Source organism: Equus quagga, chromosome 2, assembly GCF_021613505.1.
Source record: "Equus quagga isolate Etosha38 chromosome 2, UCLA_HA_Equagga_1.0, whole genome shotgun sequence".
Classification (NCBI taxonomy): Eukaryota; Metazoa; Chordata; class Mammalia; order Perissodactyla; family Equidae; genus Equus; species Equus quagga.
In genome coordinates, this window is record NC_060268.1 from 168,495,562 (window position 1) to 168,520,605 (window position 25,044).

A 25,044-nucleotide genomic window follows, 5' to 3' on the forward strand; every position below is an offset into this window, starting at 1 on the left:
GTAAGTTTTATCATTCCAACAGGCATAATGCTTTTAGAAATATGTTCCCCGTTGGGAATGATGGTATTCTGCTAGGTTTAAGACTAGTTTAGATATTCCATGTTAACTTTTGTTACTGGCATTACACATCTGGCAAGCTGAGGCACAATCCTATGGAAAACTAAAGAGAATGAAAGATAAATGCCTGTCTTATTCACTATTACACATTCTTTGGTAATTTATGAAGCTGTAAACAATTCCTTACGGTTTCCTTGTTTTCTAAAGTTGGCAAAATAATGTTTTGTTGTCTATGACTTCTCAATGGTGATGTGAGATATAAAGTCATTTTTATTTCTTAGAGCCGCATTAGTTATCTAACTAAATAAGCATGTCACATCTGGCAAATTATTTCTAATACAGCCATGGCTAAAATCAATTTATAAAAAATGAGAAGTATAAATTTGCTATGATTTCTTTACTTTTAGTTCATCTTATTGAGAAAACTGGATTTTTTATTAGTAGATAAATTTATTAAAATTCAAAGTCCATGATGATATTCAGGGAAAGAAGGAAATAGATTTATATTTCGATGGTGAGGCTTTAAATGTACTGCAGATTTAGGTATTATTTTTTAAATTCAATCTACTAAAGCCAATATAACATTGTTGTCAATATTATGTAAACATATTTGTAGATTTTCCTGAGATTGTTTTTAGACTATGGCCTATTTGTGGCTACTCTGTTATTATAATTAACTATTAAAAGTGTTTTATTATTAAAATTGTTTTATTTCTTATTAATGTTCAGGAAGATTTTGTGATACAAACTTACTCTGGCGTTGCCATCTCTCTATCTATCTGTCTATCTGTCTATCTATCTATCTGTCTATCTGTCTATCTATCTGTCTATCTATCTATCTGTCTATCTCTCTATCTATCTATCTGTCTATCTTTCTATCTATCTATCTATCTATCTATCTATCTATCTATCTATCCATCTCTGTCTGTCTGTCTGTCTATCTATCTATCTGTCTATCTGTCTATCTATCTATCTATCTCTGTCTGTCTGTCTGTCTGTCTGTCTTTGTATCTATGGAAGACTGTAACATTGGTAAGAGCTTGGACTTTGGAGTCATACCACTTGAGTCTATGTGCTGGCAGTGCCACTGTCACCTTGGGTAATTGTTTAACCTCTTAGTGTCTGTTTTCTCACCTGCAAAATGCAGCTAATTAAATTTATTTTGAGGCTTAAATAACATAATTTACATATGAAATAATGTTTGTTTCTGGCCAATGTTAACTCTATAATGCTAGTTATTATTGCAAGTGTTATTATTAATATTATTACTATTTATAACATCAATAGGCTTAAGTATGTTCATAAAAATGTATAATCCAGACTTTTGGAACAATGTTATTTTTGTCATATTATTTCCAATCTGACATAAATTTTAGTAAAAGAAAATAAGTGAAACTTTCATTGAATAGAGGAACAGCTCAATACACTACACCAACTTAACACTCAATACACCACACTGCTTTGCAATGAAGGATTATCCTTGAATTCCACAAACAGTTATTGAGTACTTACTATATGCAAGGTACTGTATTAAGACTTAAATTTATATACATTGTGTGGGTGTTATGATAGCGTTATGAAGAAGCTGAATGATAGGGTCAGGGACAAAGAACTTAATTCTGATGGAAGGATCTGGGTAGGCTCTTGAGAGTCGAGGGCCATATATAACCTTCAGTTTTATGTGGTTGTGTGGTGTGCATGTTTTTCATTATAACTTGTTTTAAATGTGAGACAACTAAGCTATAATGTTAGTAATCTCAAAAATATTTTAACATCTTTATATGCATTTGTTGTACTTAATTGTTTGTAAAAAGATGTGCTGTAAGAAAAAACCTCTGAAAATCATGAAATATACAGACATTTGAAAAACTGCAGTCTTATATGACCAATAATTTTCTTCATCTAGGTCTTACTCTTTTTGTTAAGTTTTTTGCAAGATGTTTAAAGGGTTTGGTTGATACTATGAATAGTTCTTTTCCTTTAACATTGTATTCATAATTGGTTTTAGTTAAGTCTACTTTTATATTTATTAATTTATGTATTTTAGTTCATTTTGTTGTTCTTTTTCTAGGTTTTTGAATAGTATACCTCTCTGATTTTTTTCTTTCTCTATTTTTTACTTTTAATAGTGATAAACTCATTATTTTCCAGTTTGGGGAAAAAAATAGTTCTTTCAACATAGTGGCAGTTTTAGTTTTACTTTCATTTCTTATCAGCAAAACTTATGTTTTTCTTTCTGGCATATTATGAATATCTGTCCATAGTAGACTTTTGCAGAAGAGTTTAATACTTTAATAAACACACTGGGCTATGACACCAAATATTCTCTGAAACTAGAGGGTAGTAAAAAGAAAGATGAAGTAACTCTTCTTTCTATCTACCAAGATGGGAGACTTTTTCATTTTAGACCCTTCTCACATATTGGAGATTGTTCACAGACGCTGAAAGTTTATAACCAAATGAACTTGAGCATTTCTTAAAATAAATATAAGAAGTTTAATTCTCTCAAACTGGGAGCATTGACCTGAATAATCTAAAAATGTAGATAAATGAAAATAACTTGACATGGAAATCTTATTTCTGTTAGTTCTTTTGACACAACAAAGTTTTCTGAGTACGCATTATCATCCTGTGTGGCCGAGAAAAGCCTGAGATTTTAAATATTCCAAAGAGAGGCCATTTAATGAATAATTATGTAATTGTATGTAGATATTTAGTGTATGATATAGCCATGAAGTTACACTTTGATCAAAGATTCTCTTCAGAATGACATTTTCTAGCACCTTTATTAACTCTCTCCCTTCCTCAAGATATCCCGCCCTGTTTCCTATTTGCACAAAGTTCTAATTTCCACCTATCCTAAATTAAATTAAACTTTTACTTCAACTTTTGGTATTTGGTTAGTGTTTTTTTGGGCTCCCAGGCCTGATGCTATAGAATATTTCCACCTCTGGTTTACAAGTTTTTGACAATGAAGTATGTCGTTTGCATGCTTTCTTTTCATTAATAAGTTCACTAATATGTCTCTTATGGAATTTTAAAAACTATTTAGTGGTTGTAGATCCACAGGGATAATACTTGTCTATTTGGGGGCAGATAGAGACCGTTATTTTATCTAAGTGTTCAATATTTCTCTTTAATTTCATCTGATGGGATGCTTAGCTCCCTTCTCATGTATTGCTTGAGGTTTTATGTTAGAAGGATCTGACAACTAGAATATACAACTATGTACTGGGGCTTTGGGAAGAAAAAAAAAGAGGAAGATTAGCAACAGATGGTAGCTCAGGGCCAATCTTCCTCACTAAAAGGCATACTTTAAAAAAAAATTAAAAAAAAGAAGGATCTGCTACTATTTGGTTGTTCAAAAGTGACGTAAGATATTATAATTCAACAGTAGAAATGGCTCTTCCACTAACCTACAAAGGCGAGGAATTCCTATTTGCTTCAAATAACAGGCCTAGGATGAAAACTAAGAGGTAAATTTAAATTGGAGCATACTTGTTGTATTCTAAAACATATAAAACGTTTATTTAATATGCTATAGAAAATTGGAGGTTAACCTAAGAAACTCTAAGCATGTACTTGGTTTTATTCTGATATTTATAGATTTTTTTAAAAACCAAAATCAAGCTAAATGCCAATTTGGGCACACACTTTTCATTGCTCAAAGAGTGCACAAAAACTAATAAGTGATGGTGGAGAAGTTAATTATATATTAGAAATGCCTAGAGCAGGTGAAAGAAAGCATCAGCATAAATATTCTCTGTAAATATTTCATAAACATATTGAAATCCTCCTTAATATATTATTTAAGAAGAAATGCCTTTCTCTCAAAGGTCCATTCTGTGTACCACAGGACAATAATGCAAATATTTGCTTTTCTCTTAATCACGTATAATTTTAACTATACTTTTTATCTTGCTTTTTCTTTTATAAGCCAATCTTCTGATTTTATAATAACCATAAACTACATGTTTAGGCTTTAAAGGAAGTATATAAACATTTAATTGTATATGTAGTGAATAGTACAGCCTCCTTTATTAAGCGATTTTAACTTATTTTTTGACTTCCTGTTAAACATTTCTGTACAGGGCCACTGCTATACAAATTAATTAGTTCAAAAACTGAATTCAGTCACTTTATTATTTAAAAAATATTCTTACTTCACCCTCATCTTAATGATAATGCCATCCTTTTAGGCCCAGTTTCAATGGTACCTTTGATTCCTTCTTTTTCCTCAACCCTTACATTCTGTAAGGCTCTGTTCTGCCTCTGACATCTATCCCTCTTTTGTATTCCATCGCTCTTATTTAGTTTAGGCCCCCATGACTCCTCTTCTCTTCTGCTGCTGCTGGATGTTACAGGTTCTTCTGAAATCTGGGTTGAATTAGTAAATGAATACTCCCCATATACAATCTCTCCATATGTAATCCACTCTTACATTTCCTTTATAGGAGGAGAAACAAAGACACAATTTTCTTCCTAAAAACTTTCAATGATTTTATCACCACTTCTCAACTCTTTCATTGTCTCCAAAGTGTCTGAAACAAATTGAAAACTCTTTAACAAGACTTTCAAGTCCTCTTATGCTCTGACCCCAGATAATTTTTCTGGTTGCATATCTGGCCATATTTCATGTATTCTGCCACCTCTTTATTTCTCTTTTTCTGTGTGTCTACATTTTAGTTAATGACACTAATGTTGTCCTTGTCAGCCAAGCTCCAAGCATTGCATTAAAAAATATATAATTAATATTTACTGGTAGTTTATTTATGCCAGAAACATTGCTAAGAACTTTGCCTAAAGTTTTTCATTTTACCCTAAGCATTTTATAAAGTATACAAAATAGAAAATGATTATTCACAGTGCCTTACATCCAATAGCATTCGATAAATACTGGATCAAGGACTGAATAACTGAGTTTCACTGTCCTTTTTTTATTAGAGAAAGAATCATTTCTTAATTTCCTGCTTAATCTTTATTTAGGCACGTACAGGGGCTCAATATCCTAAGAAAACAAAATAATCTCTGTAAGTCAAATGGCCTATTTTAAATTATGAGAACTATCATTTTTCCAGTAGAAAAAAAATCACGCTCTCTTAACAACAGATTAATGCATGGCAATAGTTGTAATTCAGGACTTTTTGTGAGAAAAATCAGATTGCTAAGATATTATTGATGTTAGCATTTCACGTTTATTTATATCAAAAAGAAACAGCTGTATTCTTTTTCCCCTTTTCATAAACCACACATTGATGAAAATTTGGGCTTAGAGCTGTAAATAAAAATGTAAGTTTGAAGAATAGAATTATAAGTCATGTGGCTATTTGAACGTTTGTCTTTACCAGAATTCTTACTATATTTGAAATCTAATGTATAGCATATCTACAAAATATCAAATATGGTTATGCTGGAATTATACAAAGGAAATTAAGTGGACAGGATTTCTTAACCTCCAGAAGTTATATGACAGATAGCAATGACGCAGCAATGAAAGGACCTAGGACCTTTGAAACAAGTACTGCCAATGGCTACTTTTTTGTTTGATATTATGAAAGTATATTCTTTGTATGCAACTTGTTTGAATAGTCCTTATGGCATCTTTTTTTCTATCCCTATTGTTTAGTTTTGGTTATAAGTTGATATTGCAACTTTATATTATAGGGGAACAGAAATATCATGTGACCATATAATGTCCCTCTATGTCTAGGCTGTAAAATCATCAGCATATAAAATTTTCCAAACAAAAGGCCACTGTATGATGATTTCATAGGTGCTTATTCAGCATAAAAAGATAACCTCAAATGCTGACAACAACAGAATACTTTCAACACTGTCATGAAGTATAAATTTTAAACACTTGAATTTAAATTACATTTGTGTTATTTTAGCCTGAAGTTCAGCACCACAAGGGAATTCTCTCAAAATGAGCTTACATTAAAGGGTATTTTAACACAATTTTTTCTGTCTCAGAAATTATTAAAGCTGCTATACAATGATAATTCTTTTAAGAAACTCTGCAAGCATAACTACGTTCCATTTCTGCCACAAAGGATACATAGAAGGTTTATCCAAGTTTTTAAATATTAATGTGCATCATTTGTTTTTTAGTGTTCTGAATACAAGGCAGTGTTAATATGAAACTCTGCAAGTTAATATTAAAAGATATCATGGTATGTTCATTCACTATTTATGAAGTTACATGTTATCAATATATCTTCATGTCCCTTTATTGCTTGATGAGTTGTTTTCATTCCTTGCATTTCTGCACCTCATTATTAATTTCTATAATTCTCATATCTTGTTTCCATAGTCAATTCTACAAACTTAAAGGAAAATTATGCCACTTTATTTATTTTTATTTTTATTTTTTTGAGGAAGATTAGCCCTGAGCTAACATCCATGCCCATCTTCCTCCACTTTATATGTGGGATGCCTACCACAGCATGGCTTGCTAAGCAGTGCCATGTCCGCACTCGGGATCCGAACCAGTGAACCCTGGGCTGCCGAAGCGGAAGGTGCACACTTAACCACTGCACCACCAGACAAGCCCCACGAATTTATTTAAATAGTCTTAATGAAGAAAAATTTGCACTTTTGTGTAGAAATCTCTTCTAGCAAAAAAACAAAACAAAACGACAAAACAGTTCTTAAAAATCTACCCCGTACCAAGCTTATTTTATATGTGTGTTTAGGGGTGTGAGTATTTACTTTATATTATCTGTTGTTTCAAAACAAATAATCATAAACAATTAGCAAGAAGTTTAGTGTTCTAGAATATTTTGTATTTTGATCAAAACCAATGACTCAGTTTATTTTTATATGTGTGTGAATCAGCGAAAGACCACGTTATTTCATTTTTATCATTAGAATGGTTTAACCAGCTGGTGGTGTGCAGTTCTCATTAAAGGTTTTTGAAAGGGCTAGTGACGTAATCAACGTTGTCTCTTTAGAATATGTCTCAAGATTGGAGAATGAGTTGTAGCCCAGAAATACTGAAGGTGGGAAGGTCAGAGATGTGATTGTGTTGATGTCAGTAAGAGAACATGAGTGATAGTACTTGAATGATGGCTATCTCAATGAAAAGGAGGGGTCAGATTCAAGAGAGATTGTGCACGTAGAAACTAGAGCCTAACAATTGGTTGGATATTGGGTGCAATAAAGTGTGAGGTTTGTGTCCTAAATAGTTATAATGCTGCTCTTTAACAAAGAAATGTAAAATAAGAAAATGAGATGAATTCATATGAACCAAATCTACTGTGTGTAACTGTTATACCATGGAATGTTTCAGTGGGTATTCTGGGATGCTAAAACAGAATGATTTCAGAAGCTTAAAAGGATGATTTTTGAGGAAATAGACTTGCTTTTTTACACAGTATATAACTATATTTATATTATTGTTGGCAGTGGTAATAGAGGTAGAAGTAATACCTGCATTTAGTAAGTGCTTGATATATGTTAGATGTTTTAAAATACATTATCTCATTTAAGTCTCACATCAATCCTGGGAGCTAAATATTATCATTTTCCTTTTGCTGATGGAGAAACTAAGTCTAGAGAGGTTAAGCAAATTGCCCAAGGTCATATAGCTAGTGATTGTAGATGTACATTTTGAAGCTAAGCTGTTTGACTCCAGAGTTCTTGTGCTCTTTGAAACTCATTTCATTAAGTGGATGAACCAAATTAGAAATGGAAAGAAGCCCAAAGAAGAATGCGATGAATACTTGGATCCATACTTGACTTTGGGATACCCCAAAGACTTTAAAGAGTTTCACAAGATTTTTAAATAAGTGAATTTACTTTCCTTTAATTAAAAATAACTTATATGGTTACCCTAGTTTTTGGATGACAAGTGAAAGATACATGACATAGAAATAAGATAGCAATAAAATCTCCCCTGAAATGTGATGCATGTGTTTGTGATGGAGAATATTCAATCATTATTGTTTTGACTTACAGCTTGTACATGCAGTGGCCATGCAAATATCTGTCATATGCACACAGGAAAATGTTTCTGCACAACTAAAGGAATAAAGGGTGATCAATGCCAATTGTAAGTAAAAATGATTTTTTAGAACTTTTGTGAACTGAATTTGTGCTGTGGAACTAATTGTTATAGGTTTTCCTTTTTCTATGATGAGGAAGATTGGCTCTGAGCTAACATCTCTTGCCAGTCTTCCTCCATTTTGTATGTGGGATGCAGCCCCGGCATGGCCTGATGAGCAGTGCGTAAGTCTGCGCGCAGGATGCCAGCCCGTGAACCACTATAACATGAGGCTGGCCCCTAGGTTTTCCTTTTTAAGTTTAGTGTTGTGCTAGTTAAGAAACCAATATTATTGTAAGCTATGTTTACTTGTGTTTTATCAATTCTCATCAAAAATTAAGTCTTTTAAAGTGCCAATTTTGTGGAGGCTTTAAAAGAGAGCTCATAGAACATGTTTGTCTTTTGTATCTCTCTAAAAAGGAAATGTTCTTATTTTTTCTGGAAAACACATCTTATTTATCAAGTCTGCATTATTATCTTTATAATTTTCCTCATTGGATTTAATAACTCAAATCCAGTGTTTCTATGCCTTTCTTTCCTTTGAATCTTTCATTATTAATTCTGATAACTGTAGTTGTTTAAGCCTTCCAAGTGGTTTCTTATACTGTTCCTCTTCTTTCTCTCTATTATTTCTGTAGACATGAGCCCACTCTTGCTGTTACTCTGCTTTGAGTAGTTTTATGAATGGTTTTTGTCTTTTTATGATTTAGTTGTTATTTGCAAGATTTATTCTCCCCACCCCCAAAAAATTAACTTTAAAAAGAAGTTGTTTTGTGTTATTTATGTTTTTTCTTTTTTCTTATTCATATTATTTAAATTGTTTTTATAGTTTTGAATTGTGTATATGCAAACATTTATATTAGATATAAAGGGACTATATTTGACACAAACCATAAATTCCAACTATAGTAATTATATAATTATAAAAAATTAATAAAGGATTCTCTAAAACTGTAAATATGTAAAAATTTATGTCCAAAGAAATCTGTTAACCATGGAAAATGATCTTTTTGTTTCTATTTAGAATAAATACATTATTTGCTATAGAATTATCCTGAACATTTCAGTTTAGATGATCATGACTAACTAGCCACTGAAGGATTACATGTTTTCAGGTTCAGAGAAGATGAGCAGAACCAGTTTTTATTCCTTCTCCATAGTCTCTAAACTTAAAAATGAGATCAAAGTGTAAGATCTCAGGGAAATTAAGGAAGGCTTTTTGGGTCTCAGTACCAATGGGGTTAAATCAGAGTCCTGTGCTCTAAGACAGAAGGATGCCTCCAATATTTTGCAACACCAAATACTGGTTGTCATCAGCAGGGCCAACTTCATGGGCGTGTTGCCTGTGTGTTTGCACAGGCCCTCATGCTTAGAAGGGCTTCGTTCTTGCTTTATATGCCCTGCTGTTGCCATCTGGAGATTCTTAATAAAGTTTTAACAAGAGCCCTACATTTTCATTTTACACTGCTCCTTGCTTCCCTCTCACCGCCCCCGCCCCCGACATATTATTTAGCAGGTCATGACCATAAGCAACAAATATTTTATTTTTGTTTTGAGATTTCATCATGATTATAATCATGATGACAATTTTAATTTATACCACGTTTTTGCATAAATGATATGATATAATCATCTGTAATAGTTATCTCTTATGTGGTGTAGTATTTTAGTAATGTATTTATGTTTCCAGATAAGAGAGAGCAGTATCTTTATTCATTAAACTCATGGGCTTATAAGCTTAGCTATATAAAATTACATGGTTTGGCATATGTATGAAATATTAAAAAATAAATTGTATCATTCCAAATGATGAAAGGTCATTTTACCCTAATTCTATTTATGAATTTTTATAAACAGGGTTAAAATTGGAAATACTAATTTGTAAGAATATTTTGTAGAAAAAATAACGTTTGTTACCTTTTTTATTTAGCTTTTGAGTGTGGGGCAATGAAAGATAGGGTCATCATTCTTAAAGCAATTATTTCCTACAGTGTGCTTAAACTGGAAAAAATGGTCTTGTTAGGAAGCCAAGCTAGTTGTTCAAATCAGTAAACAATTATTAAATGAGTGTTTGGTACTATTATTGAAGATGAATAACACATGGTTTTCCTTAAAGTATCTTTCATGGTAGGAGTGGAGACACTAGCCAAAATAAAATGTACTGATTTCCTTTCTTTCTTTTTAAAGGTTGACACCTGAGTTAACATCTGTTGCCAATCTTCTTCTTTTTCTTCTTCTTCTTCTTCTTCTCCCCAAAGCCCCCCAGTACATAGTTGTATATTCTAGTTGTGAGTGCCTCTTGTTGTGCTATGTGGGATGCCGCCTCAGCATGGCCTGATGAGCGGTGTCAAGTCTGCGCCCAGGATCCGAACTGGAGAAACCCTGGGCCACCGCAGCAGAGCGCACCAACTTATCACTCGGCCATGGGGCCAGTCCCAGTATACTAATTTCTTACATTAGTGATTTGAGATGCTTATCAACCCTTCTCTCTTTCCAGGATAATTTCTGTTTGGCTTTAATTGTGTAGTCAGACATGACGTCTTCTCATATATTTTTCATAACCTTCCCAAACTGAAATTGGTTCTCTTCCTATTTGCTAATTTTTCCTTGTATTATCTGTGTACTTGCCCATGTCCTTTACTAGAGTGAACTTCTTTGGGAACCATTGCATCAGTACCACAATATAAGTGTTCAATAAATTTATTTAATGGAATGGAATGAAGAAAGTATTGAAGGAGTACTGAAAAGGAGGTGATTAATTATTTTGGAGGGATAAGGAAAGTTTGAACAGAGGATATTTGAGCTGGAACGTGAAGGAAGAATTAATATTTTCTGGGTAGAGAATGTAGTAACAGAAGGGGAAAACACATCAATGTAGCAAAGAAGTAAAAATGAACATGGTGTTACCATTTCCAGTTGTAAGGATGCAAGCCTAGCTGGGCTAGGGCAGTGGGGTATCGTGCCAAGAGCCTGAAGAAATGACCTAGAGACTGCGAATGAGACATACAGGTTTATTGGGACTTACTTACAGGGAGAGTGTCCAGTGGCAGCCGGCTGGACATACATTTGTGCATCACTATTGCCCCCTGGGAGAAGCTTACTTAAATAGGCAGAGGAACAAAGGCTGCATGCTTGCCAAGGGGGAACATCCCTGTATGGCCTGCATTCCAAGGACCAGAGGCCCTTCCATCCCCAGACCTTGAGGGTCTTAGTGCCACTTATCCTATGAGAAAGCAGCTGGGTCGGCCAAGCCCAGTATTGCTATCGTTGTGAGTGTTGGTGTGTAGCCCAGATAAGAAGCCTCAGGGACACATGGCCATTAAAGGGGCATGCTGGCTAATGCCTGTTTTTGCTCAAGGATGTAGAGAGCTGGAAAGAGCATCACTCCCATCTTTACAATGAGAGAAATAAAAGCTGGGCAAACTACACATTCATGAGTTTTCTTGAAAGCATTGGAGAACTGAGATTACAGGGTAACCAAATGGCCAAAAATCTAAAGAGAAACGAGAGCTTTTAGGGAGAGATAAGACATGAACACTGGCTTGCCTAGAGTCAAACCAACTGGAAACTTAAAAGAAAGTTCAGCTGAGGTGGTTGATACATTGGTGCTCAAGTGCACACTGTCAAGAGAGTATGAAGCTCCTGGGGGCCACAGGAATTGGTGGAGTCTACACTCTTTTTAAAGTTTTCTTTCCATGAACACCACCAGTTGCTCATGGAAAAAATTGGAGAAAATCGTTTATTTTATTTTATTTTTGCTGAGAAAGATTCACCCTGAGCTCACATCCATGCCAGTCTTCCTCTATTTTGTATGTGGGTTGCTGTCACAGGATGGCTGACAAGTGGCACCCTGGATCGAACCTGCAAACCCAGACCACCAACGTGGAGCAGGCTGAACTTAACTACTATGCCACTGGGCTGGCCCATGGAGAAAATTTTTAGAATGTGTTTTCTGTGGTATAAGCTGGAGGATTGGAATGGCAGATACCATGGTCAGGGCTTCAATAATAGGGTCAGAATATTCATTTAAAGGGGCACCAAATTATTTATCTTGCCAGAGTAATGAAAGTTTTCATTTTGGCCCTGACCTAAAACACAGTTGGAACTGAAAAATGGTAACTTAAAAAATGAATTTAATGTAAATATGAGCTATAATATAAGTATGTCAAGAGTGAAGTGGTACTCTTTATGAAAATTGTTTACTTTTGAGGAGAAACATGCAGACTTTAAAGAAAACATAAAAAATTATTTTTGTAAAATTTCTCAACTTTACAATGTGAAAGTAATACATATTTGCATTCTGTAAAATAGAATATTTCTCACTCAGTGAAATTCATTTTCAATGTAATAGTGTAAAGAAGGTCAGTGGTATTTAATTTTTCTTCCTTCAGCCTTCTCACAACCCTTGTGATAGAATCTGATGTTCCTCAGTGGGAAATAAAGTGGAAATTGGATGAAAAAATAGGTGAAACAAGTTTTGACAAAATGGTGTGGCAGATACTTATGATGCCTCTTGCCAACTCCCTTGTCTCTCATGGTTTCACCAAAGCTATAATGGACAGTTTCCTGTACTTTCCAGTATTTCACATAAAGCATGAGAATCTTTGTTCCTCTTTTAGTTCCCAAGCTACTCATTTCTGCCCAGGTGCAACCAAGAAGTGTAAGACGTTAATCTCCATATGGGTAATCCTCAGCCACTGAGGAGTGGGAGTTTGTCCTTCATTTCCCACTTTGTCACCAGTGCTTCATGAGATAACTGCCCTTGGCAAATACCCACATCCAAGTCCTTATCTCAGCATTTCCTGTTGAGATAATTCCACTAAGGCAGTTGCTACTGGAAGTGGCTCTAACTAACAGACCCTCAACATGGGATTTTATAGTTGGATGACTTATAAGATGGCAGTAAGCACCACAGTGCTAATAGTAAGTGGGGTAGTGATTATCCTGGTGTGTTATAGTATAATAATTATTGAGACTGTTAACTGTTGGATAGGATAAAGTATAGGTTGATGGAGAAGTGCTAATTTATGCAGCAACTTTAGCACTTGGAAGTTATGGGGGGATGATAATTATGATTGTGAACTTGGCTGGTTTTTGTTACCTCATAGAGTCTTAAAGAAGGAGACTTCCGTCGACTCAGGGCATACTGTGAACATCATAAGGCCTTCATGACAGCATTTAAGGACCCTCATCTTCTATAACCAGAGAGCAGAGCATGCTGAAAATTATGCTCAGGATTTAATCATAAGGTCTGATGACTGCAAATGAAACTGAAGGCTCAGCCGTCACAGTTCACCCATGCCAGAGTCACTGCCTGATGAGAAGGGGTGGGACTTTGAGGCCTGCAATGGGGCCACTTATGAGTATGAAGACTCAGAACCCTGAATCCTAGATTCCCTTGAACACTCCTGGCTGGAAGAAGTAGTCGTATGTCATTTGCTAGAGTGGAGTAGCTTCCCCTTCCTTGGAGGCAATGCAGAGATATTGTCTGAGAGTTATGCTTCATAAAAAGATGTTTTTCCTCCTCCAGAGCATCCCCTTCCCTTATTGTCTCCAGATCAATAAGAGTGTCAAGTCTCAGCATAGCATGAGTGGGAAGACACAGCCTCTGGTATAGAAAGAGATAGCTTATTCCCTGAAAAAGTTGCAGGGCCTGGCAGTAGGCAGAGGCAGGAATCGGGAGTGCATGTGCAAGAGTGGACTTTGAGGGTGTTGGACCAGGGGGTAGGAAATATAAGACTTGAGAAGGGAGCGTTTATTGATATGGCATAACTCTCTGGTGATTGAGGATTTCATAACTTAGAGTATACCTGGAGTTGCTGATGGCTCTTTTAAGTGCGGGCATGGCAATTGACTCTAGTAAGTGAGCTGGAGAGATGCTGCAACTGTTTTGGGGAAGTTTTGAACTTTGGGGTCAGAAAGCTCAGAAAGTTGGATGTATTAGAATGCATTGTTACAAAATATCAGAGAGCCCATTAACTGAGTATATTTTCTTGGAGGTCTTCCAGAACATTTCCTTCACTAAGACAATAAGGAGTACAATAGTATCAGGAGCTGTGGAGTCTGTGAAACTCAGTGGTGGCTATTTTCTGTAGGTCATGGTGGAAAGTAGAAAATGTTGCCAGTCAACTGGACTCCCTAGTGTCAATGCATGTGTCAGGATTCCAGAATAGTAGAGGCCAGGTGGTGACATTCAACTCTTAAATGTAGATATAATTACCTTAATAGTCAGCAAGACCAGATGGCCAACAGAGAGTGTTGGTTGACTGGGATTTGTGGTAATGCCTAAGCGAGTTCTGAGGGATGAGCTAAATTGGCAGCCAATTAGATTATTGTTTGACTTATATAACCAGAAAAATATCATGAACCAATAAGCAGAAGGTTGATGTCAGCTGCCCCAATGTAAAATTGTAATCCTTCACTTTTTTTTATGGTTCTTATCTGAATCTCTGGTTCCCAGAGCCCATCAATTAAAGTAGAGATTGGGTTCCTCTGAAAAACCATCCACGCCATCTCATCAATATTCACAATAAATATTCCTCCACTCTTTCTCCATGGGACCTCAAGCCATATAGTAGATAATTGGTCACTGGAAAAGGGAACACACAATACTTTTGAAGGGTTTTTGGATGAGGTTTTTGAACTGATATTGATCATCAAAATAACATTAATTTATTCATTTAGAATCTGTTCAATATTGTTACTATGTATTTTAAGGAGTTATATTAATATTTTAGAAAACGACGAAATTTTATCTTAACATTTACTGTGTGAGAGGAAAGACCCATCAAAAACAAACAGAAGACATATTTCTGGATTGGCTCTATATTAGACCTGGTCTAATCTACTTCTAACTACCAGAAAATATCTAAATTCCAGCAGAAGTCAATAAAGTGTTCTTATATCTTGTACACAGTAAATGTGAAGCTCAGAGTATTTTGGTTGGACAAAGGAAAACTTTAATTTATGAGGTCAGTGGTTCTCAATGGAAATAGAATAGCACCCTCTAGAACTTTATGGAATTGCATAATTAATTATTTTAAAAATTAGGGAGTGCTGTTGGCATTCAGAGACGAGGAGTCATAGCTCCTTCGTTATAATGGGAACTTATGGAGACCAGGTAATAAATGGAATTTTGGTCCAAATCCATTTAATTGAGTACATTGGGTCTACAAACACACTCTGTAGTCATTTTCTCTGTCTCTAGTGTATAGTTGGAATGGATATATGTAGCAGCTGGTAGACCCCTCATATTGACTTTCTGACTTGTGGAAAAAGAACCATTAAGGTGCAGAAGGCCAAGTGGAAGAAGTCCCTGCAACTCCTTCCATTCACCCAGGACCCAGTCAAGATGGTAAATCAGAAATTAGAGATCTCATGCCCAAATTACATGCTGTTGAAATAGAGAAAATGAGGAAGTATTATATTCTCAAATATGAGCTGGATGCTATTTGTAAATGTAGTGCCAAAATAGTTCCCCGAGTTAAAATGTGGATAGGATTATGATGAAATGTCACAGAAAATAATTTTCTGTCTTGAAACTCCACCACACATCGAGGCATACATTCAGTTTCTGGTACAAAAAGACCTTGGAAACTATATCATTTTTAGACATTAGGAAATAGAGGATAGGTTGGAAAAAGATATAGTAATACAAGAGCCAGTAAAGTTGTATTGTTGGCTTCTTGGAACATTGTCAGAGTCCCCTGTTGAAAAACAATTGGCAACCCTGAAATAATTTTAATATGTGATTTCCATCACATAGATTTTATATTATAGTGCTACAAATTTTAAAAAAATATGTAGGATAGGAATAATATAATTTTAATCACTTCATTAATGAAATCCAGTGCTATTTGTAAGTTGATAAACTAATGATAATAGTCAATTCTTAGTCTCTTAAAAGGAGTCTCAAATATTCTCTAGACACATGGCATACTCAAAGATGTATGTTGTATATACCATAAACAGCATAGCTGTTGGTGATAAGGTTTTCTGAAATGATGAACACATCCTTGTTAAATTCTGAGCAAAATTATGTATGGTTCATTTTCAACTTACACGGTAGTTGCATTACTAGAAAATTCAGTGTATGTTATAAACATGCAAAACTACTCTGTGTTTATATGTAAAATGGAGTTAGGTTCTAGGCTCAAATAATTATGAACAAAAACTTGCTCATTTGCCATGTTATTCAAAACTTGTGTGGGATTTGGATCAATTATTTGTTTTATAGGGTTGCCTTGTACATTCAGGATGTCTATCATCCTTGACCTCCCTTTCAGCCCCTTATTAAGTTTTATTAGAACTCCGTAGTTACAGAGATAACTAGTTGTTACCTACACATTTATCCCCATTGAGAACCACTGACCTAATCAATTAGTGTTTTCCTTTTTCTAGCTAAAACACTTTTATTCTTTTATTTTTTATAGAAGTAACATTAGTATATAATGGTATATAAATTTCAGATGTACATCATCATATTTCAACTTCTGTATAGACTACATCATGTTCATCACCAAAATTCTAGTTGCCATCTAGACTTTTGTTGTTTCACTCCTTGCACATGAGATCTTAGAGCAATTTACTGACTTCTGGAGAAAATGATAAGTATTGATGGTATTGTTAGATATTATATTGGTAGGTAAATCAAAATTGATGGGTTGTGGGCCTGGCCTGGTGAAATAGCAGTTAAGTTCGTGTCCTCTGCTTTGGTGGCCTGGGGTTTGCTGGTTCGCATCCTGGGCACAGACCTATGCACTGCTCATCAAGCCATGCTGTGGCAGGCATCCCACATATAAAATAGAGGAAGATGGGCACAGATGTTAGCTCAGGGCCAGTCTTCCTCAGCAAAACGAGGAAGATTGGTGGTGGATGTTAGCTCAGGGTTAATCTTCCTCACCAAAACAATGAATAACTGGGGCTGGCCCCGTGGCCGAGTGGTTAAGTTCGCGCACTCCGCAGCAGGCGGCCCAGTGTTTCGTTAGTTCGAATCCTGGGCGCGGACATGGCACTGCTCATCAGACCACGCTGAGGCAGCGTCCCACATGCCACAACTAGAAGAACCCACAACGAAGAATACACAACTATGTACCGGGGGGCTTTGGGGAGAAAAAGGAAAAAATAAAATCTTTAAAAAAAAAAAAAACAAAAAAAAACAATGAATAACTAAAAATAAAAATTGATGGGTTGATCCAGAGTCATGTTTTACTTTTTATGCACAGTAAATTGAACATAAAATTTCTCAATGGCATTTGGAGTTATAAGTATAATTATCTGAGATATTTGGCACTATTACCAAGCAGGATCTTTAAGTTTAGTAAATTAATTCATAATTGAATCTCCTTTTCTCTTCCTTATACCTATCCTCTTTACTAATCACTACTTATTCATAGCTACTTATGTTAGGTTTAAGACACTGGTTCTCAAAATTAGTGTGAAGAAGAATCTTCTGGAATATGGTGACAAGCTCTAGGATGGGGAAGAAAGTTTTGCTTTACTCCAGGCATTCGAGGTGACTGTGAAATAGTGGTCCTTGATGCACTTTGAGAAATATTGCTATGGGAGGATCTTCTTCCTGAGCATCTTTTCCTCCCTAGTTTACCTTTGGGCCAGCAATATTTAAGATTATTATTCATTTTTCTCTATTATGTTATATGTAGTCTTTTCTTATTTTTGGTGTGGGGTAGGTAGAGGATGACGCCAATGCCTTTTCCATTTTGGAAGATCAAACTTGAGCCTTCTTTTATAGACTAGTTTCTGGCACATAATAGGGGTTTATAAAACAAATATAAATGAATGTTTCTTAAGACTTCTTTTTCCCAATTACTTGTGTCTCTTTTTTTTTTAAGTCTTCTATATTGGGAATGGGGAAAAATAGTACCTCTCTCATCTCTGTGCCTTAATCTACATTAAGTTGTTATACAAAGAGTATAGAGGAATTGTTGGTACAACCTGCCTTTTTATACTGTGTCTAATTTGCATATAGATCTTCAGCTTTATAAACACAATTTCATAAGCAGCTTGTGAATATAATCTTCAAACACTAACATTAAATACTGTTAGGATTTTTCTGGGTCATTTTTGCCCACTGCAGTTGCAACTGCAGATAGGGTTAATGATTTACTTGTGCTGACGAGCCACGTAGCCAAGATATCTAAGAAATGTGATACTTGAAGAACTCCTATGCTTGCTTTATTCTGAAAACATTTATTCAATGAGAAGCCATAAAGCAGTACCAGAAACCATAAATCTCAAACTATCAGTTCAGAAAGCATGTTACTAATCCAGTTTAAACTGGCCCAACCTGAAACCAGATTTGGCAGTGTCCAACCCCTCCTCTCCAACAGGGTGGTTTTCTGGTAAGAAGTCTAACTTCAGCAAAAAACTTCCCATGTCAAGTAAATACTTGAGTTCTTTTAAAGTATGTCCTCCTGAATTTAAAATTCTTCAATTTTTAGGAATGGACTTCTGAAAATAAGTATTAGCTCTGCCATCAGTATTTCTAAGCCAACACATCATCCCCCAGAACTGTACTAGATTGAATTTCATTTAGTGTCAACTGTGAGCACTTTCTGAACACAACTAGCCTATGTTTCCCAGTTTCTATTAGAGTTAGGTTGGAGGTCATGTAATTGGGTTCTGACCAATAGGCGTGAGTAATGTCTGCCACGCCAGCCCTGGCCCCTCAAGAGCTCCTGCGCCTCACATCCTCCCTTTCCTCATTCAGTTCAATGGGGAGGCAGATGAGGACCTAAAAGATTGCAGAGCTCGGGAACAGCCCAGGTCCTGGAAGCCGACACAGAACAAGACCTCTTCCTCAACTCTGCCCCTCTATACTGGGCTGTGCTTTAGACTACAGTAAAACTTTTATTGTGTAAAATTACTGAGATTTGAAGGTTGTTTGTTGCAGAAGTTAGCATACCCTTCCATGAGTAATTGCTATTCCCTTGGCACCTTGCTTGACATCTTTAACTATCGCACTTTCATTTGAATAACCTTAAGTGACCTATTCATTAACTGTGACATCTGGGGTTAGGTTAGTGAGCTGTTTGTGGGGTGTTTAGGGTCAATATGTTGTTTGGTCCCCATTAGTCTGTTAAAACCTTTGCAGACTTTTCCATCTCTTTTTTCAGAGTGATTCTCATTGAAAGCTGTCTCTTAGGAGCATAGTCCTTGATCTTCAGTTTGATTATTGCATTGACGTCAGGCATAACAAAGTTAGGTGGTTTTAACTCTAGATGGTCAGAATAGGTATCTATACATATAGAATTGTTGAGACTGGACTGTTAGTATAGAAGAAGGGCACTTTAAGGAACAGAGTATCCAGTTAAGGCATAGGATACACTAATTATAAGTTGGAAACAATTACAAAAAGAAACAGATTTATATGCTAAAGAAAGAGTATACACTTTAAGCTTTCAATTTCTTTTGGTCAGTCTTATATTTATTATTAAAAGTTAACTTGAAATATCAGAGGATGAAATAAATACTCTCCTAGTATGTTCCAATTTAACCTTCTCTGAGGAAATAAATTACAGTAAATTTCAACATTTTAATGTAGAAAATATTTCTGGTACATGTGTAGATGTTTTATCAAAATATGAACGAGCTTCAAATGCATTATAAGATGAACTGCTGCAATACAGTACTGTTTCAGTTTGGTTCGTTTCTGGGGCCTCAGTGCAGTGGCTATATTGTATAGTTCAGCACTCTTACTTCTAGGGAAAAAAGATAGATGACTGAAAATATTTCAGTGTAATCTCTTTCTCAAATAATTTTCTTTTTTATCTTGCCTTGACATTTGCAGGTGCAAATATAATATCCTCTATTTTATTAACGTTTTTCCTCTTCTTCATTTGCTGTCGTCGTTTTATCATCGTCATCATAGTTGACATATATTGAACCCTACTAAATGCATGTCTCTGGGCTAAGCTCGTGTATTTAATTCTTATAACAATTCTGTAAAGTAGGTAGCATTATTATACCCATTTGAGTGTAAAGGAAATTGAAACTTAGAAAGTTAATTTGTCCAAGGTCACAATCTAATTAGCGTTGGAGTAGGACTTTCACCCAGGTTTCTTTCACTAAGAAGCCGGTGCTCTTTACCTGTTGTATACCCATCATTTCTTTATTAGTGATAATTGGCAAATGGGGACTGAGGCACTATTTCCAGATTGAAAAAAATATTTCATTTCCCTTGTTGAAAATTTGTCAGAAAATGTGTGAATAGTATTTGTAATTATATATTATTCTACCCTTTAATTTCCAAATTCTGATGGAAAATATTTAGTAATTAATTAATTAAAATTAAATAGTCTTTGTATAGCAAAAATTCTTAATACTGTTTTTTTTCTTGGGGAAGATTTACGTAATGTAGAGCTTTATTTTATTCCTCAGAGACTTGTGCTCTAACTATGTAAGTTTCAGATTAATCACTATTCAGTTTGATTTTTTTTAATGTGAAATATTTTCTAAATTATCAGTAATTTCAATTTTTATTGTATTTTGATCCAGTAATTATTTTTAGATTTTTTTATTAATTTCAAAGACAGTGAATTATTTTTTTAAAATCTTTTAATTGACTTGTTTTATAAATCTGGATGTTTAAAAATAGACTTTATTGTGCAGAGCAGTTTTAGGTTCACAGCAATGTTAAACAGAAAGTACAGAAATTTCCCGTATGCCCCTTACCCCCGTACATAATTCACTTCCCCAGTTATCAATACCTCTCACCAGAGCGGTACACTTGTTACAATATATGAACCGACATTGATGCATCATTATCACCCAAACTCCAGGGTTTACGTTAGGGTTCACTTTTGGTGTTGTACATTCTATGGGTTTTGATGACATGTATCTATCATTATAATGTCATACAGAGTGGTTTCACTGCCCTAAAAATCCTCCATGCTTCTTCTGTTCATCCCTCCCTCTTTTCTGACTCCTGGCAACCACCGATCTTTTTCCTGTCTCCCTAGTTTTACCTTTTCCAGATATGTCACATAGTTGGAATCATACGGTATGTAGACTTCTACATACTGGCTTCTTTCACTGAGTAATATGCATTTAAGTTTCCTCTGCGTCTATGCATGGCTTGATAGCTCTTCTTTTTAGTGCTAAATAATATTCCACTGTCTGGATGTACCACAGTTTATTTATGCACTTAGCTACTGAAGGACATCTTGATTGCTTCCAAATTTGGGCACTTATGAATACAGCTGCTATAAACATCCGTGTGCACGTTTTTGTGTGGAGGTAAGTTTTCAGCTCCTTTGGGTCAATATGAAGGAGCATGATTGCTGGATCATATGTTAATAGTATATTTAGTTTTGTAGGAAACTGCCAAAATGTCTTTGAAAGTGGCTGTACTATTTTGCATTTCCACTAGCAATGAGAGTTCCTGGCGATCCACTTCCACATACTTGTTAGCATTTGGTGTTGTCAGTGTTCTGGATTTTGGCCATACTAATAGGTGTGTAGTAGTATCTCGTTGTTTTAATTTGAATTTCCCTGATGATATATGATATGCAGCATCTTTTCATATGGTTATTTGCAATCTGTATATCTTCTTTGGTGAGGTGTCTGTTAAGATCTTTGGCCTATTTTTAAATTGGGTTATTTGTTTTCTTGCTTTTGAGTTTGAACAGTTCTTTGTATATTTTGGATAACAGTCCTTTGTCAGAGATACCTTTTGCAAATATTTTCTTCTAGTCTGTGGCTATATTCTTTTCTGTCAAGTGTCTTTCATTCAACATAATGTTTTGATATTCATCCAAGTTGTTGCATCCATTTAGCCATAATTTGATCCTTTTCACTGCTGTAGGATATTTCATTGTACGATTATACCACACTTCATTTACTCATTCTCCTATTTGATAATCCTAGTTTTGTTATTTTTTTTTTTTTTTTACCATTACAACTAATGTGCTTATGAGTAGTCTCATCTATGCCTCCTGGTTAAGTGCGTATATTTTTGATGGTTATGAATTGAGTATCCATATTTTCAATTTTAGAAGATTAATTCTTTTGTAAAATTGTTATATCAAATTATACTCTTTCCAGGGTGGTATGAATTTTCTTAACGCTCTACACTCTTGAAAATACTTGGTGTTATAAGACATTTTAATTTTAAGGATTCTGATTGATGTGTAATTGATATGTTGCAATTTGAATTTGCATTTTCTAAGAGCTAAAGAGATTCTTCAGTTCTTGAAGGTTTACTATGTTTAATCTTTAAGAGGTTTCATATGTTGAATTATCAATTGAATTTCCTTTTTTATAAAATAGTGCTCTTTCAAGTTTCTTGTGATTTTTCTTACTGAATTCTTTTTCTTAATCATCTGTAATAATGTTTTATACATTCCAGAGGCATGTCCTTTGTTGGTGATGTGTGTGGTAAATACCACTTTGCGATTTGGATTTTCATACTGTTTTGTATGTCTTTGATAAAGAGAAGTTTTAAATTTTCATATAATCCAATATGTCAGTCTTTTCCATATGGTTAGTCCTTTTTAGGGGTTCTGTTTAAAACTTCCATGTCTTCCTCATTATTAGGTAATATCACCAGGGTGGCCTGTTCGTCCTAGATTTTTCCTTGTGAGAAGGTTTTAATTATTTCTTTAAAATAAGATATAAACAGTTCAATTTCTTGAAAAGATATAAACTTTATATTTTTAATTTCTTCTTATGTCTGTTTTATTCTTTGGCTTTTAAAAAATTTTCCTTTTTATTTTACCAGTTTTACTGTGATGTGCTTAGTTAATTTTTTTTTTTTCATTTATCGTGTTGGAGGGTTTCGTGTTGGAAAGTTCAGCCAGTACTCTTCAAATATTTCTTCTTCTCCATTCCCTCTGTCTTCTGATTTTGAATCCCAGTAACACCATATCTTTTATGTCTCTTTCATGTTTTTCCACTCTCTCCTGACCAATTTTTCAGTTCACTTTTCTCTTTTCCACTGTGTCTAGTTTGGTGTTAATTTCATTCATTCAGTCCTTAATTTGGGTTATTGCATTTTCATTTTGTTGTTTTTATAGTTTCCAGTTTTTTCAGACTAAATTCTTAATCTTATCTATTATAGTTTCTAATTTTGTAGTTTCCAATTTTAGGCAAATTTTTAATCTTGTCTTTTCTCTCCTCCCATATAATAAAGATAATTATTTTAAAACCTGGGTCTTTTCCCAGTTAATATCTGAATTCCTGTGGCTCTAATTCCATCATCCTTTGTTTCTGCTAGTTCTTGTTTTCCTATCTGTTTCCATAGCTGGTTATTTTTTATTTTGTGCTGGATACCATATTTGCAAAATCTGTTTGTAGATAGATTGAGACCTTGGATGAAATCTTTTTCCAAAGAAAATTAGATTCTGCTATGTGCCTGAGGGCAGAGGCACCTTAGTCATTTTCGGGGATAAGGATGGTTCAAAGTCCATCTGCAGCCTCTGGAATGCCTTTCCATGCCCTTCCTCCTACGATTACCCTTTGGGACTTAGCTCACCAACCTTTGGGGAGCCTAGACTCCAATCCTTTTTTCTATTAAATACTGTTTGCATCCATAATAAGGGACAAAGGGGTCCCCCAAATGATTCAACATCCTGGGATTCTGTCCTTCTCTGCATCCTGGCCTGGTAATTTTTCGCTTTTTTGCTCTCCAATGCTTTTAAGCATTAAAAATGAAATCTACCTTTTTTAGGTGTCTTCAACTTACCTAGTTAGTTCCACTTACCATCATTGGTCTCTGAAATCCATAAATAGCCTTATAATTTTAAAATCTGTACCTTCTGTACTATTTGAGGATTTACCATACCTTCATGTCTGAATTTTCATTGTTTTTTATGATAAACTGTCTTAGAAGTATGGTATCAATATTGATACTATGCTACTCCTTAATATCATGTTTTTGTTCATGTTACATGATGTGATTTTTATGGGTTTCTTTAGAAGAAAAACAAAGCAAAAGCAAATGTGTTTTATCTTGTGTATAATTTTCATAATTTCTCATAAAAACACAAATTTATTTGTCAGATTCTCAGCCGTTTTAAATATCTGTCTTGATATTTTAAAATTGTAGCCATTAGATGTCCCACTCCCTTTTTGGTTTTTGAGTAGAAAAATTATATCTCATAATAAGATATATATATGTATATGTTTTTAAATATTTAAATCAATAGGGACAAATTAAATGCTATATGTTAACAGCTATAAATGTGGAATTATTTTATATATATGTATTTTTAAGTGATATTTATAATGTAATGTGATACATATAATTGGTAACCATTATTTAGGTGACATGTAAAGACAATATTTATCCGTTCAAAATCCCTAATAAATATTTCACCCTAAATCTGTTTCTAAAGATGTCTGGCTGTTTGCTTAGTTTACTTAGTGGGAATAGAGGATGATTATTTCTTTGCTTAGACACAGAAATACTTTGAAGTTATGTTTTTAATTAACCATACAGAAGACTTCTGAAGGCTTTTAATGTTTGTATTTAATCTTTACACAGAAGGGTTCTGAATTTTAAAAATATTACTTGGCTTACATATCAGAAATAGTAATGTAATATGTGTAGTGTAATATTAATGTAATTTATATAGTGCAATATTAATTTGTTTAAAGAATTATTATTTATATCTACACTTACGATTTAACTTCTCAAGTTATTTATTATGTGAATTAGATTAGTATGTGTTCATATCTCAAGTAAATATATTGAAATATTTTACAATAAAAAATTTTATGTATAGCAAAAATATCATGGTGGACAGACCCTAAACGGACTACCAATGATCTCTGCCTTCTGTTATTCACACTATTGTGTATCCCCTTTCCTTGAGTGTGGGCAGGACCTGTGATTTACTTTTAAACCAGAAAATATGGCAAAAGTGACGGGATATCACTTCCATAATTATGTTGCAGTATATGGTAAAGGGGATGGTGTGTTA

General features: G+C 34.5%; 1 protein-coding gene across 3 annotated transcripts in view; it reads left to right on the top strand.

Moving 5' to 3' along the window:
* The window catches only part of ATRNL1 (attractin like 1), a 730,944-nt gene that overhangs the window by 217,482 nt on the left and 488,418 nt on the right, over positions 1-25,044 (top strand). For all 3 annotated transcript variants that reach the window (XM_046649411.1, XM_046649419.1, XM_046649424.1), the window contains exon 20: positions 8,017-8,110. In XM_046649411.1, coding sequence (XP_046505367.1) covers positions 8,017-8,110 — 94 coding nt within the window. The remainder of the gene's footprint in view (positions 1-8,016; positions 8,111-25,044) is intronic.